Source organism: Chlorocebus sabaeus, chromosome 22 (genome assembly GCF_047675955.1).
Source record: "Chlorocebus sabaeus isolate Y175 chromosome 22, mChlSab1.0.hap1, whole genome shotgun sequence".
Taxonomy (NCBI): Eukaryota; Metazoa; Chordata; class Mammalia; order Primates; family Cercopithecidae; genus Chlorocebus; species Chlorocebus sabaeus.
In genome coordinates, this window is record NC_132925.1 from 33,948,042 (window position 1) to 33,962,929 (window position 14,888).

Genomic DNA, 14,888 nt, shown 5'->3' on the forward strand with positions numbered 1-14,888 from the left:
GCCGGAAACAAGGGGCAGAGGCCATGTGGCTGGAGGCTTGAGGCAGGGCCTGGACAGGAAAGGCCTTGTTGGCCCTGTTAAGGACTTTCGCTTTTCTCCTGAATGTAAAAGAAAGCAATGGAAAAAGGTGTTAGGCAGGAGGATGGCCATAATGAGGGCTGTGTTTAAAAACTGCTCTGGTGATTTTTAAAACATCCTATGCTTGCTTGCTTTCTTGAAGTATTGATAGGATGGGGTGGCAGGTGTGGGGGGCAGTGGAGGTGGGTGAAAGTGGGTGGAGGCAGATCAGTTAGGAAGCCATTGCAGTAGTAGTGAAGGTAAGAAATGATATTATATCAGACAGGGGTGATGGTGGTAAAGAGGCAGGACTGAGGTATAGAGAGGAGGAAGAAGACAATTGAAGGAGGAAGAGCAGTGTTGTTCTTTTCACCCTAGTCACTTCACACTCTACTTTTGCTTTTAGACTTGGTTTTCTTTTTTCATATTTATCTTTTCAACTTATATCCCAGTATAAGAAAATCAAAAGAAATGAGATTTATTTAAGAAAATTCACATCACAATATGAATATGCTTACATACAACCCATGCCAAAGACTTGGAAGTGCTATAAAATCTGTATTTTATATAGTGCCATAGTTAAGAGCATGGATTTTGCAGAGAATCAGCTTTGTGACCTTGGACAAACTATTTCACCTTTCTATGCCACAGATTCACCATCTAGAAAATGGGGATGAAAATAGTAACTACCTTGGGTTTCACTAAGAATGAAGTGAGATAATACATATAAAACAAGCATAGAGCCTGGCACAATGAAAATGCTCAATGAATGTTAATTAGTCTTGTTATTCATAGCTCGTAGCTGACCATCCTCTATACAGTTGATTGATGCTCCCGAAGGTCTTCAGAGCCACCAGTAAGCACCGTACAAGCAGTTACAGCATGACAGACTTGTGCACAGATTGCAAGGACCCTGAAAAGATGGTTCTGCATATTGAATTGAATTCTGCCTGTTTTCTCCCAAAGCCAGGTTCTGCCTCTGGGACTGTGCAGAACTTGTTGGAGAAGCATTGCATGGCAGGGGAAATTGGGAGGTGGGGAGAAGAGGGTTGAAGAGGGTGAAGATTGTGAAGTGGAACACAGGGTTCCCACTCCTGTTGGGTAATTTTGATAGCAGTTTTATTGTGACTCATTTTGTTCTAGGGCTCTGATGTATTTTCTTATTCCTCATTCATCTATGGAACATTTAAATGTGCCAAGCACTGTAATAGGTACTGAGAACTCAGCTATGAACAAAGTTCCAGCTTCCATGGAGTTTAAATTTTGGTGAGGTTATCTCTCTTGCCAGCAAAATTTATTCTCCCAGAGTTCTTAGCTGGCCAAAGTTTGTTCCTCCATGGTAGGAAAGACAGGAACCAGTTGGGCACATTGCCTGTTCTAGAGTCATATCGAAAAGAAAGCCATACTGTAAATGGTTTGGAGCTTATTCCTTTTGGGGGAAATTTAGTTTGTATTCTATCAGGGAGGGGAATAATAGAGAAGTTATTAACCCCAATGAACTTTCCTATTAGTCCTCAAAATATACATATGGGTAATGTATTGCTATCCCAGATGAAGAAACTGAGGGTAAGAGGTTGGATGAATTTCCCAAATAGAGGTGAGATTCAGGATTTCGACTTTACCTCCCATGCTTTATTTCTTTCTTTTGTAAATTGGAAGTCATTTGTTCAATTGCAAGCAAGTAAATGTAATGGCATTAGCTCATCTGGCCGTTGGCTTGATGGTGGTGGTTGGAATCTCTAGTTAATAGATCCTATAGTGAGTATACGATCAGATAGACTGACCTTCATGGCATGTGACATAGCTCAGTGGTTCCCAAATGCCAGTTCCTGGACCAATGATAGTCTATGACAAAGTTGTCACCAATCTTAGCATTTGGAATAAAGTAAATTTAAATTAAAGGCTACTTCTCTTATGTCTTCTCAACATTCCATTATGGAATGATGGTAAAAGTAGGAGGGTATTTTTTTTTTTTTTTTGCTTTTTTTTGCTTTTTTTTGGGTTATTGTTATTTTATGAAATAAAAAGTTGGCAAACCTCTCCGTCAATCCTTTCCTGTTAAAGTTTCGCATTTGGTTTAATTCAAAAGGCTAGGGAAACTTGATATAGCTAACTAAATGAAAAATAGAAGTTCTGTTTCTGGCAATATGAATACTAGATATTAAAAAAATCCTTCTGGTGCAAAGCACCTAAAAAAGAAAGTGAAGTTGGAAAAAATTATATATTTTAAAAAATGCATAGTTTTATTGGCAAGAAAGGAAAATTTTTAGAGGCCAAAAATGACAAGAAAGCACAAATACAGAGAAAGCCATATTGGGGACAGAGTAGACAAATCTCAGGTTCTAAGCAAAGTGGGAAATAGGATTAAAGATTCGAAGAAAGCTGGCTCTCCTAAAAGGTGACATCTTCTGTGAAAAAAGGAAATAGAGACTAAAGTGCCCCTCAAGAGGAGTCCAGTAAATACAACTACCCTTGGGATGCTGGGAAGGATAAATTTCTCCTGAAATATTCATAACAGTGAGTCACTCCCACTGGATTTAAGTCTAGAATTCCCATTGCTTATATGAGCTGAGAAATCCTAAGCTGATAATTCAAAATATTCTGGGTTACATTGTGTCTCCAGGTGCCCGGTAAGGGCAAACACAAACTCTTCTGAAGGCATGCACCTTGATTCCAAGTCTCAAAAAAATTCCTAAGATATAATTTCAGTTAACATTTGCTCAAAAATAAAAATCACAAAACAAAGGAGGAAACAAGATGTCATGGGGTGGGGGGATCAAAAGAAACATCAAGAATCAGGCCTGTAGAAACTTCAGGTATTAGTGATGTTAAGTATAAAATATAAAAGAGGTATTGAAAGTATAAGAAACTATCAAGCAGATTTTTAAAAAAGAACCAATTAGAACCTGTAGAAATAAAAAATACAACCACTGGCATTAAAAAATTTCAGTTACACAGGTGAAAAGAGAGCTAATGAACTAGAAGGTAGATATGAAGTAATTACTCTGAATGCATAAAGGAATAAAGAGATTGAAAACATGGAAGGTAAGAGAAAGGGAAGATAAAGTGAGAGGGTATAATACACATCTATAGAGAGTAATAACAGAGATCATGGGAGAGACTCATATTCAAAATTATCATGTATGAAAAGTTTTCAGAATTGGAGAAATAAAGAAATCTTGAGATTCAGAAATCCTTATGAACACCAAGCAGGATAAATTAGAAAATCACACTTAGACACATCATATTGAAATTATAGAATATGAAAGATAAATAGATTGTAAAAGAAGCTAGAGAAAATAAAAATTACCTATAAAGAAATAACAATAAACTGATAGCTTACTTCTCAACATCATTAATGAAAATTAAAGGAGAGATATACATTCAAAATCCTTCACTGGAAAATATTTAGCAAGCCAAATGTCATAGCTAAAGAATTACATGCCCCAAATGCCTATGTTTTATTAGCTTTAGGAAAACACCTTTTCACCTGTAACTGGAATGAATTGCCCCACAAACCTGGAATTTAAATATGGACATTTTCCCTATTTTTCCAGTTAACTACATAAGAGCTCTCCTATGCCTCCTTATCCTGAAGCTCAGCATCTTCTTATGAGAGTTCCCATGCCCTTTAAGTGAATTGTCCAAGAACACTGAACACTTACTCCAAAGCAGGTTGGTCTCCTTCCAATGTGAGATGTAGAGGGAGATGAAATTTAGTCAGTTTATACCACACAGTGCAGTTACTTTTTCACTGCCATGTGTATTGCAGTTGCATTCTGCCTTGAAAAATTCCATGGATATTTGTTTACTACGAGGGCACTCTAACAAATCCAGATCATTGCATAATCACAGTGAGATCCCACTGGGGGTCTCTTAATTCATAACTTTCTTGAGTGACAATTATAACCTCCTAGGAAGCACTGGGTCACATCAACTACCTCCACTACCCCCAGATGCAGAAGTACTGTCCCAATGTCTTAGTAGAGGCAGGTTTTCTTTTTTTTTTTTTTTTCTCAAGTTTCCAAAGAATAATTTAATCTTTCTTTTAAAATCTTTTTTTTTCCCTAAAAAAAAGTACCAAGTAAAATATTTTCCTGTTTTTGTTTTTTTGAGTTTCAGTAAATGCTTGTTCCCCTCAGCCCAGCTCCAGGAGTCAGGACTGAGGCTGGGTCAGAGTCTGGAGTAGGGAATGGGACAGTTGGAAACCACATGACTGAGTTTGAGAGTTGCCACTTACCCCAGATGAGGTAGGTGGATCAGATTCTGGCCAGGTGAGAGAAAGCACCCCAGTGCTTGGACTTGACTCTGCTCCCTGGACACCTTCCTCAGTCATACCCCAAAGCAAGGAGACACAGGTAGGAGGAAAGGGACAACTGGAGCCTGGAACCATAGGTGAGGGGTGGTTAACCTCTGTGTGTGTGCATACATGCACTCTCTCTCTCTCACACATAGACAAGCTTGTGCACACATGCATAGGTATAATTCGACTTTCAGAGCTAGGTCAGAGTGTAGGGGAAGTGAAGGGACTAGGGGAAGGACAGGGCAAGCTGAGGCTTTGGCTACTGACTCAGTCCCTCTGGAATAAGCCCTCTTCCCTCAGCTGAGGGAGAGCAGTTCTCCTACTCCCCCACACATAAGCCTCTTCCACTCCTGAGGTTGGAGCAATATCTGAGAGTGGGAAAGGAGGGGGGTGATGCCAATGATCAGGTGTGGGAGGTACTAAGTCAATCCAATTTGAATAACTTATAAATTAAAAATAAATAAAATAATAAGTGGTCCTTTTTCAGGACAGGAAGGCAACACTGGCATGACTTGCCTGGGACCTTGGGATAACCTCAGGGTGGCTCCGGTTCCTCCCTACTACCTAACCTGGCCTGGGAGACCCAAGGGAGGGGACAGGCACATGGAGGACCCAAGGTAGGGCAGGGTGTAGTAAGGATCAGAAGCTTCAAACACCCAAATAATCAATCTGGGCATGAGCATGGTGAGGGCTTTAACTCGAGCCTGAAGGGTCTCTTGCCATCTCTCCATCTATGGGATGGGCAAGATGGGCAGAGTTTAACCCACATTGGTTCAGAGTGCTGGCAATCAGGGCAAAGGTGAATAACATGAGTTAAGAGGGGCCTCAGTCACAGCCTGAAGTTCGTAGGGGAGCCCTGCGTCCAGCTCCAGGCGCCCGCAGGAAAAAAGCAGGCAGAGATCTCTATTCTGGCTTAAGAGGCCTGAGCGGGAGCTACAGAACCGAAGGTGCAGCAAGTAGCAGAGGAGGCAGTAGGTGGGGTTAGCATTTTTCTCCTCATCCACAGGCACCAAAAAGAGGCAATGGCACAGGAAGGGCATGTGGCAGCAGCCATGTCCAAGAAGTCAAAGGTCACCGGACATCTTCACCATAGTCTGGTTGGGGTTAAATGTTACTTGCATGGTGCCCACTTTGGGCATGCTGTAACTCTTCCTCCCTGGGGGGTTCAGATCCATGAAGCCCAGGAAGGGGGTGGGGACATTTTGCTCAGAAACCTCAAAGAAGGTGACAGTGACAGGCAGTGTGACATGGTGGTGGCAGTAGGACCCACTAGCTCCAGTCTCTGCTTTGAAGCCCTCAATGTGGCCAGATGGTGCAAAGCGTCCTTGCAGCAATGATTCCTCAAAGTTGACCAGCAGGGTACAGCTGACAACAGGGGTGGGAACGGGGAGGCACTAGGGGGGCTCAGCCGGCCTGGCCCCTTCCAGCAGCTTCAAAGTGGGCTCAGCTTTGGGTGATGGGCACCTCTCAGCCTCCGCCCCATGGGACTGCAGTCTGTTGGGTCCAAAACAGGCTCGTTGGGCCCAGGCAGTAGGTGGCTCCAGAAGGGTGTGGTTTGGGCATCAGAACTGTTGGCAGCAGTGGGGTGGCCCAGGGTTCCCTGGCACCTCCAAAGGGCTGGCCCCTCTTCCTTGAAACTGACATTTGGGGCTTCTCCAGCAGGAAGCAGCCTTTGCTTGGTGGGGCAGGGGCCTGGAGGTCCAGGACTGGGGGTGTGTGTTTGGGACTGTGCCCACTGTCAATGCCAGGGACTCCCTAGGCCAGAGGCTCCCCCCATTGCCCACCCCAGCCACTGGGCTGTTACCCCTTATTTGTGCAAGACTGCAAATCAGTGTCGAGTGTGTGCAGCTGGCCCAGAGGGCTGGCCCTGGGGACTCCCCTGGGGACCCCTGTCCTCCTGGATCTGGGGAAGCTGTCTCTGGTGTGCAAAGCATTTCAGGAAGCATATGATTGGGGCTGGGGGGACTCCAGTCCCCTGAAGTCCAATAACAGGTAGCACTACTTCCCTGTTCCACAACACAGAGGTCACAGTGGGAGAAATGGTGGCTGGCCACACCTGCTCCCAGCCCCAGTGCCCCTGGGCCCAAGAGCCCCACAGGAGATGGTTCTTCAAGGGGTAATCCCTCTCTGGCCCCCAGCCCAGGGCCTCTCTCCAGTACCTGGGGACCCTCAGTGGGAGAGGCTGGTCACTTCTGGGCCCTGTGAGGCTCAGAGGCACCAGCTGGAGGGATACCTGGTAGACCCTGGGGGATGTTGCTGCTCCCCGCCCTCCACTTACCGGGCTGTAGTCCATGAACAGGCCACCCCGGAGAGCTCCCTGCCTGACTGGAGGCTGTGAAGGGCCAGCCTCTGGCTGTGAGGATGGAGACAGCTCTGCCTACATGTAGCACATGAAGCCCCCCTTGGGTCAGGGGGGTCACCCCCACATGGCCTTTATGCTTGGCCTATGCTGGGGGGTCTGGGGACATCCGGATGAAGAGGGCTCAAGTCTAGCCATGCATCCCCTCTTCCCAACTGATGCCTTGTTCCTTCCCCTAGCTTGCAGTCTGATACATGCCCACTGCACTGGCAAGGTGACTGCCACCATTCCATGCAGCTCCTGGGCTCAGCAGGACCCTGTAGTTCTGTGGGTCCCATTGCACTTGAGGAGGTGGTAGTAGAGGCAGAGTTTTCAAACCACAGCAAACAACAAAGGTCTTGCATTCACCTCTCCAGGGCAGTGAAGCCTGCTCAGTCTAGACTCACACTAGAGACTACTCACTGACTCTCACAGAAAAGAGATCTTCCCAAGGAGACATTTTCTCCTCCTAAGCCAATAAGGTCATCTCACTCACAGTCCACTTCCAGGAACTGACCCCAGATGGACAGAATCTACTTATATCATGACACAGCTGCCAACTTCTCTTGCTAAAGAAGAGAATAATGCTCACAAAATTGCCCCAGATGGTGGTGCAACTGTTTTGGGCCAAGTACTACAACTGAAAAGCATGAACAGGGTTTTACCAGTGGGTTACAGGTTAGTTCATATGAAAATTGCACTCCCTGTTTATTCCTAATAGGGAAAATATTTCTGATGGTATATGATTCCTAAATGAAATGATGCTAACAAACGTTCACAAATTTTGTGAGGGAGAACACAGCAAATTGTAAGATATGATCTGCAGATATCAAACTCATTTTCTTTACCGGAAAACAGGTCTAACTGCCTGGCACGATTATGTTGGGAAAAAATGCAGCTATAGTTCTCTTCATTTGGAATACGAACGTATATCACAAAGCTAACCAGATCACATTCATTCAGTAGCAAACACAAATCAGCTGTGGCTAGCCAATGTGTGTGCAAAATACATTGACATCAACATCAGTCTGGTGCTTTCTTGTGATCAAATCCAGGGAAATAGAAACTGGCCATCTAAAACCTAACCACATGCAAAAGAGCATTTATGTTACCAGCAATTTAAAGGAAATGAATGTTCACTGAGGAGTAGCCTATGCTGAACTCTCATTTTTACATGTATTCAACTACATATATGCTGGCTCATCATTTTAAAACTATTAACGGCTGGGTGCAGTGACTCACGCCTGTAATCCCAGCACTTTGGGAGGCCAAGGCGGGCGGATCACGAGGTCAGGAGATTGAGACCATCTGGCTAACATGGTGAAACCCCGTCTCTACTAAAAATACAAAAAATTTAGCTGGGCATGGTGGCACCTGCCTGTAGTCCCAGCTACTTGCGAGGCAGAGGTAAGAGAATCACTTGAACTCAGAGGCAGAGGTTGCAGTGAGCCAAGATGCGCTATTGCACTCCAGCCTGGGTGACAGAGTGAGACTCCATCTCAAACAAAACAAAACAAAACAAAACTATATTATCATTTATTAAATGTGATTAGGTATCTATGGATCCTTGGTCTATTATTTTTTAAATGCATAATAAGACCAGGACTTAAAAAAAAACAAAAACACCCTGTAAAATGTACGTTTTTAAAGAAATAATAGAAGTCACTTTTATTCCAAAAAAATGCTATCTTTATAGAAATATTGTAAACATTTGTTGCAAAAACAATAAATGTTTTTTATTTTTCAAATGTAAACAATACTTAAGTATAAAAGTAAAAACTGAACATTGCCTATAACCCCGGTCCATCCCATTTCCTGCAGAAAACCACTATTAACAGTTTTAGGCTTATACTTCTAGATGTAGTTTTATTTGCTGAAAGTTTCTCTTTTACTAAATGCTGTACCTTAGAGATGTTTTGATATCAATACATACAGAGATACCTTATTGCTTCATAGTATTTCATAGAACAGATGTACCATAACTTACTTCCTACTGATAAACATTTAGATTGTTCTCAACGTTTCACACATAAAAACAAAACTGCAGCGATTAGTCTTCGCACACACATCTCTGCATAATAAAAGAATATTTCTGAAGATTTCTAGAATTGAATTAACATGTCGAAGGAGCTACATATTTTATATTTTAATACATTGTATTCATCAAAACATTTTTTTCTGGGTTTCTCATTAGATTAGATAAGCTATGTTTTGTTTTGTTTGTCTTAGCTCTTGTTTAACCTCTAGAAAACTAGTGACATGCTCTTGGAGAAGCCCCTCTTACAGAAGGCCAAAGATTTAAGCACAGAGGAAATAATCAAGGCTCACCTGGGAAAGCAACAGAGGAAATAATCAAGGCTGAGAAAGCACAGAGGAAATAATCAAGGCTCACCTGGGAAAGCAACATAGCTTCACCATCATTCTCTTGCCCCTGAGAAAATAAATCAAAACAAACAAGTATATCGAGTGCTGCGTGTTCAAAACCACATGAAGAATTTTTTTTTTAACTTAAAATCTTAAATAGTCTTAAATGATGCAGCAAAATATGCCAATTCAATGTGGATACTTATCTCCTTAGATATGAAATGATTTTATATGGCAGTATTTTTATATTCTACGTTCTTACAAGTTTCACATATTCCATTACTTAAGCATTCATATTTCTCACAAAGACTTACGTTCCTCAGGAGTACAATGTTTTAGAACAAAGAATGCATTCAATAAATCTTTACAGAGTCAGTCTTTACAGAGGACAATTCTCCTGTAGACAGGAATGAATACATATAAAGGACAAATAATGAGGCAAGGCCCTTGTACCTTTCAGGCATCTGCAAAATGAAGAACTGAATTCAAATTTTGATAGGCATGGCTTTCAGAGAAATCTGACAGAAGCTGTGCATGAATTTCTTTTTTTCTCTTTTACAGTTCCCTTCTTACTTAAAAAAAAAAAATTCCTGAGGTGGCTTAGTGATATAAACTATGGAGAGAGATGTGGGTGGTTCTTTCAAGCGCACAAAAACCAATAGTCTCCCTCCTGGAAAAATTCTCAGATGCTGAGGAAGATATTTCCTGTGGCCAAAAGATTTTCTTCACTAGTTTTTGTCACAATGTCTTTTCCCGGTTTAAGTTCTGTGACGTTGACTGATGTGGGCCCACTTGCAAAAGTCCTTCCCACATATCTTATAGAGTTTATCTCCGGAATGAATTCTTCAATGCCAAGTGAGGATGAGCTGCAGGTCACAGCTTTCCTACTGTCACTGAATTCAGAGTGCTTCTCTTCAGTGTGGCTCCTTATGTATCAAAGAAAAAAAAAAAAGAAAGAAAGAAAACCCACAAATTCCCACATCATTTGCACTCAAAGGCTTTTTCCTCCAGAATGGATCTTACTAAGTCGGGCAAAAGCAGAGTGGTAGCCAAAGGCCTTTGTACCTTCAAGGCACTCGTAAGGTTTCTCTCCAGTGTGGCTCCTTGTGTGTCGAGTGAGGGAACAGTCATAGTAAAAACCTTTCCCACATTCTTTACACTCATAGGGCTTTCCTGTAGGGTGGGCCATACTATGTCGGAAGAAAACAGAGTGGTAGATGAAGGTCTCCCGCACTCACTGCACTTTGCAGGGCTTCTCTCCGGTGTGAATCTTCGTGTGCCAGGTTAAGGAAGAGTTGCAGTAGAAGGTTTTCCCACGTTATTTGCACCCGAAGAGTTTTTCTCCAGTGTGGGTCATACGATGCTGGATGAAGACAGAGTGATAGCTGAAGGTCTTTCCACACTCGCTGCACTCATAGGGCTTCTCTCCAGTGTGAATCCGGTGGTGGCACAGGAGGTGCGACCTGCGGTTGAAGACCTTCCCGCACTCCACGCACTTACAGGGCTTCTCCCCTGTGTGAATCCTCATGTGTGGAACGAAGTCGACCTTTTCATGAAAGGCTTTTCCACACTCCTGGCATTCATAAGTCTTCACCCCAGCGTGAATCTGATGATGTCGAACAAGGAGGCTGTTCTTGTTAAACACTTTCCCACATTCCTTGCATTTGTAGGTCTTCCCCTCACGAACCAAAGTGTCTTTACTTGTTCCCTGGGAGTCACATTCACGGGGATTGTCTCCTGTGGAGACCGGCTCCTGTAAAACCCATGAGTGCAGACCATCACCTGTCCCCAGACCATCGCGTTTAGGACCCACCTTCCTCCAGAAAGTCTCCGTGTGGGAGACGGTAGCCAGACTCAAGGGCCCCTTCTGCATTTCCAACCACTCTTTCCCACACTCACCTCAACCTAGAGGAACTTCTGGCTCCCTGAGTTAGTCTTTCCAGGAGCAAGGCTCCCTAGGACAAGGCTGACTGGCCTTGGTTTTTACTTTGTCACCTGGACAGCAGCTTTGGCAAAGGTGTCTTCTGCTCTTTTATCGCTGCTTCAGCTGGTAGGTCAACTCCGGTTTGCATGCCCCAGTGACGAGGGGTCTGCAGGTCTCTGGTGTCACCTCCTAGTACAGGGTCCTCTGGGGCGGGTCCAGCTGCTCCCACTTCTTACGGGTTAAGATCATGGACATGTCCTGCACCACTGCCTCAGATGTTGCTGCAATGGAGCAAGACAAAAGGTTCACGTGACACCCGCATCCGCATGCGCAGAGAGTACTTCCGACTACAGCTACCAGAGAGCTGCGTGCGGCCTCCGCCAGCCAAACTACAAGTGTCAGAGGCTTCAGTTTCATTTTTTAATTCCTGGGAATTTAACCTTCAATTCTTCTAAATTGAAGTTGATGCCGGTTGTGTCAGGGAGGACCTGCGACTTTGCGCACAAACATGCACATGAGAACATGCATATAAGGAACTTGTTCATGCAGGGTGTGGAGAGAGCGTGTCCTACTTATCACTTACTTTTACCCGCTGACCCCATGATAAACTGTACCAAGGGGCTGGGCATTAAAGTCAATCCAGTCGAAATAGTGTGGAGAAGACATGGAAATTCAGGGTCTCTTTTATGTTGTGGAGGGTTCTGTAATTAGTAAAATCACTTTGGAAAAGTTTGGTCCTATCTCCTAAAGGTCTTTCCAAAACAAAGCTTTCCAAGATGTACCAGGAAATGTGTTCCAGAATGCTCACATTAGCAAACACCTGGAGAGAGTTCAGGAAAGAGGATGGCCACTACACGGAATACAACAGTGTTCAGCCGCCTGGGACTGCTGCCGTCCAGTACTACTCCCCGGGGAGCCAGGGAAGCATCACAGTTTATGTTGCAGAATCCTCAGAAATGAAGGGCGCAACAGTACTAAATCGCTCTGGAGCTGGTAAGGAGTGGAAGCCATCATATGGAGACTGGTGGCAGTGACTTGAGCTTTGAGCAAGACCCTGATCCACGCCCTCCCCTTCCCAAAATGCAGCTGGTTTTTAAAGTGAAGAGAGGATCGTGGAACCAGGGAATGAGAGGCAAATTGGAAGGTTCTGGAGAGTACTGAAGAAGAGAACTGATGGTCACTGACATCTGGACCCCTCACTCCACCCCTCTTTGCTCTTCCTAGCAGCTGTTTGGAATGTTCCTCTCTCAGAATCTAATCAGCTCAAGAGGAGAGACCCAAAGACACTGATATTGCAGTTCTCCCAGTGAGGTGGCCTGGCAGGTTGACTTTTAGTGAATACTTATACTTTGTTTTATTTTTCTTTCTTCTGTGCTGGCCAGAAACTCTATGTACTATATTGAAAAGAAGAGGTGCTATCAAATGCCATTTTCATTTTGCTGATTAAAAAAAATTCTTCTAATATTTCATAACTAAGAATGTGTGTAGTGTGAAATTTTGCTGGTATCACCAACTTGATTACTTTTATAAGATGTAAATATTGGGACCAGAGAAATAAAAGAGCAGGCAGACATACTAACTGGAAAATCCAACAGAGTTTTCTCACCCAAAGTATCTGGAACAAGTCAGTACAGTCACAATACAAGGCAGAAGGCTCAGCTGTGTTGTCCAGACAGCAAGACTCTCCCCAAGATGGGAGGCAATAGTGGATGGCAATGACTTAGGCAGCTATGCATGAGCTCTTCTGAATAGGTTCTGAACTATCTTACCAGGGACAGTGTCCCCATCAATCTCAGGATGCTGCACATTTGATGGTGAAGTTCTCTCCAGCAATGATTCTCAAAGTGTCATTCCTGGTCTCTGTTTTGTTCATTTTTAAGAGTTAAAGAGCTGGGTGTGATGGCTCACACCTGTAATTCCAACACTTTGGGAGGCCAAGGAGGGCGGATCACAAGATCAGGAGTTTGAGACAAGCCTGGCCAACATGGTGAAACCCAATCTCTACTAAAAATACAAAAATTGGCTGGGTGTGGTGGTGCGTGCCTGTAATCCTAGCTATTCAGGAGGCTGAGGCAGCAGAATTGCTTGAATTGGGGAGGCAGAGGTTGCAGTGAGCCAAGATGGTGCCACTGCACTCCAGCCTGGGCAACAGAGCAAGACTCTGTCTTGAGAAAAAAAAAGAGTTAAAGAAAGGCTGATCACTAAATACATGCGATCTAACCATGATCATGTGGGAGGTTACAAAATGAGTTAGTTTTGTTTCTTGGAAATGTCTATTTTTTTTCTTTAATGAATTTGTCTTTCAGCATATGGTTTTAATGATATAAAATGGCTCCTAAAAATGATAAAAAATTTCTCTCATTTGAGCTGTCAGTAGCAAAGCTTGTAAGTAATGTGAATATCTCAGCAAAAAGTTGGTACAAATTAGGTCATATCAATAACAATGCCCAGAGTCTGCTCTCTGGAAATTCTCAGGGGGTTTCTCACAAGGGCTCCTGTGGATGTCTTAACCAATGTGACTACAGACTATCGCCTGCAATTTTTGATCCTTGGATACATCTATGGACCTCCCCCTTATCACTGTAATCCAGGCGTGAACATAATCTCTCTAGCGTTAGACCAAACTGTGGCTTTAACAAGACTTCTCCTAGAACTGGGGATCTCAGAGGGACTTTCACATAAAGAATAAAAACTGGCTACTAGATAGGGCTGTTCTTGAAGTCCTCAGTTCCCAGTCCATTCACCTGGCCTCCATACAGCTGCCTTCTGCTCAGAGCCCATTCTCTTCACCACCATTTTAGGAAGAGGCCAGGTTTTCTCTAACACCCAGAAACACCTCACACATGCCTCAATTCCACAGTGTCTAGGCCCAAGTCAAAGTCCAGACAGAGGAACTAACCCCAATCCAGGCCTATATTCCCCATTTTCTGTTTCCATCTTTTACAAAGATGCCTAAGCAGTGTATTATCTTCTTCCTTCAGTGGAGAACCCACTTTCATTCACACAATTGTGGCCTTAACCTATGACTCCAATAGTATATCCCTTTAGAACATAGTGTCACATTTCTACAAGATATACATACTTACCATTTTGGGTTGAATTGATCCCCCCAAAAAGATGAAGTCCTAACCTCCAGTACATAAGCATGTGACCTTATTTGGAAACAGAATCTTTGCAGACGATCGTTAAAATGAGGTCATTAGGATAGGCCCAACTAAAATGTCCTTGCCTCTAAAAAAAAACACAGATTCTCCTTGATTCTTTTTTTTTTTTATTTTTTGAGATGAAGTCTCTCTCTGTCACCCAGGCTGTAGTGCAGTGGTGTGATCTCAGTTCACTGCAACCTCTGCCTCTTGGGTTCAAGTGATTCTCCTCTCTCAGCCTCCTGAGTAGCTGGGACTACAGGTACATGCCACCACGCCCGGCTAGCTTTTGTATTTTTAGTAGAGACAGGGTTTCACCACGTTGGTCAGGCTGGTCTTGAACTCCTGACCTCAGGTGATCTACCTGCCTTGGCCTCCCAAAGTGCTGGGATTACAGGCATGAGCCACCGTGCCTGGCCGTGATTCTTTATGTTAGAAATATATTCTCCCTTGTATCTCCCTAGTCCTTTATCCTTTACTTCATGCCATCACTTTCTTCCTGGTGATACAGCTATTTGTGCAACCTGACTCTCTCATCAAACTATAAGTTCTCAAGAGCAGAATTCTCATTGAACTCATCTTTATATCTCTCAGAGCAAGAAATGCTGTGCCTTGCATGTGGCCAACGAGCAAATCCATGTTTTGCCTAATTTGATTCCTTTTATAACCCTCAGAAAAAGGTGTTTTATACCCTTCAACCAATGAAGAGGAGTGTGGCCAAAGATGAGAATGACCTGTCCACATAGAATTCTTTCACCA

The 14,888-nt window shown here is 43.5% G+C and overlaps 1 protein-coding gene and 1 pseudogene across 1 annotated transcript; both read right to left on the reverse strand.

The window, feature by feature from the left end:
- Window positions 1-5,148: 5,148 nt before the first annotated feature.
- On the reverse strand, window positions 5,149-6,752 carry LOC103228288 (atos homolog protein B pseudogene; annotated as a pseudogene).
- A 3,195-nt stretch (window positions 6,753-9,947) lies between these two features.
- On the reverse strand, window positions 9,948-10,935 carry ZNF80 (zinc finger protein 80). Its single transcript, XM_038003360.2, is given in 1 exon segment — window positions 9,948-10,935. A coding segment is annotated over 1 exon segment (882 nt). The 3' UTR covers window positions 9,948-10,053.
- Window positions 10,936-14,888: the final 3,953 nt, after the last annotated feature.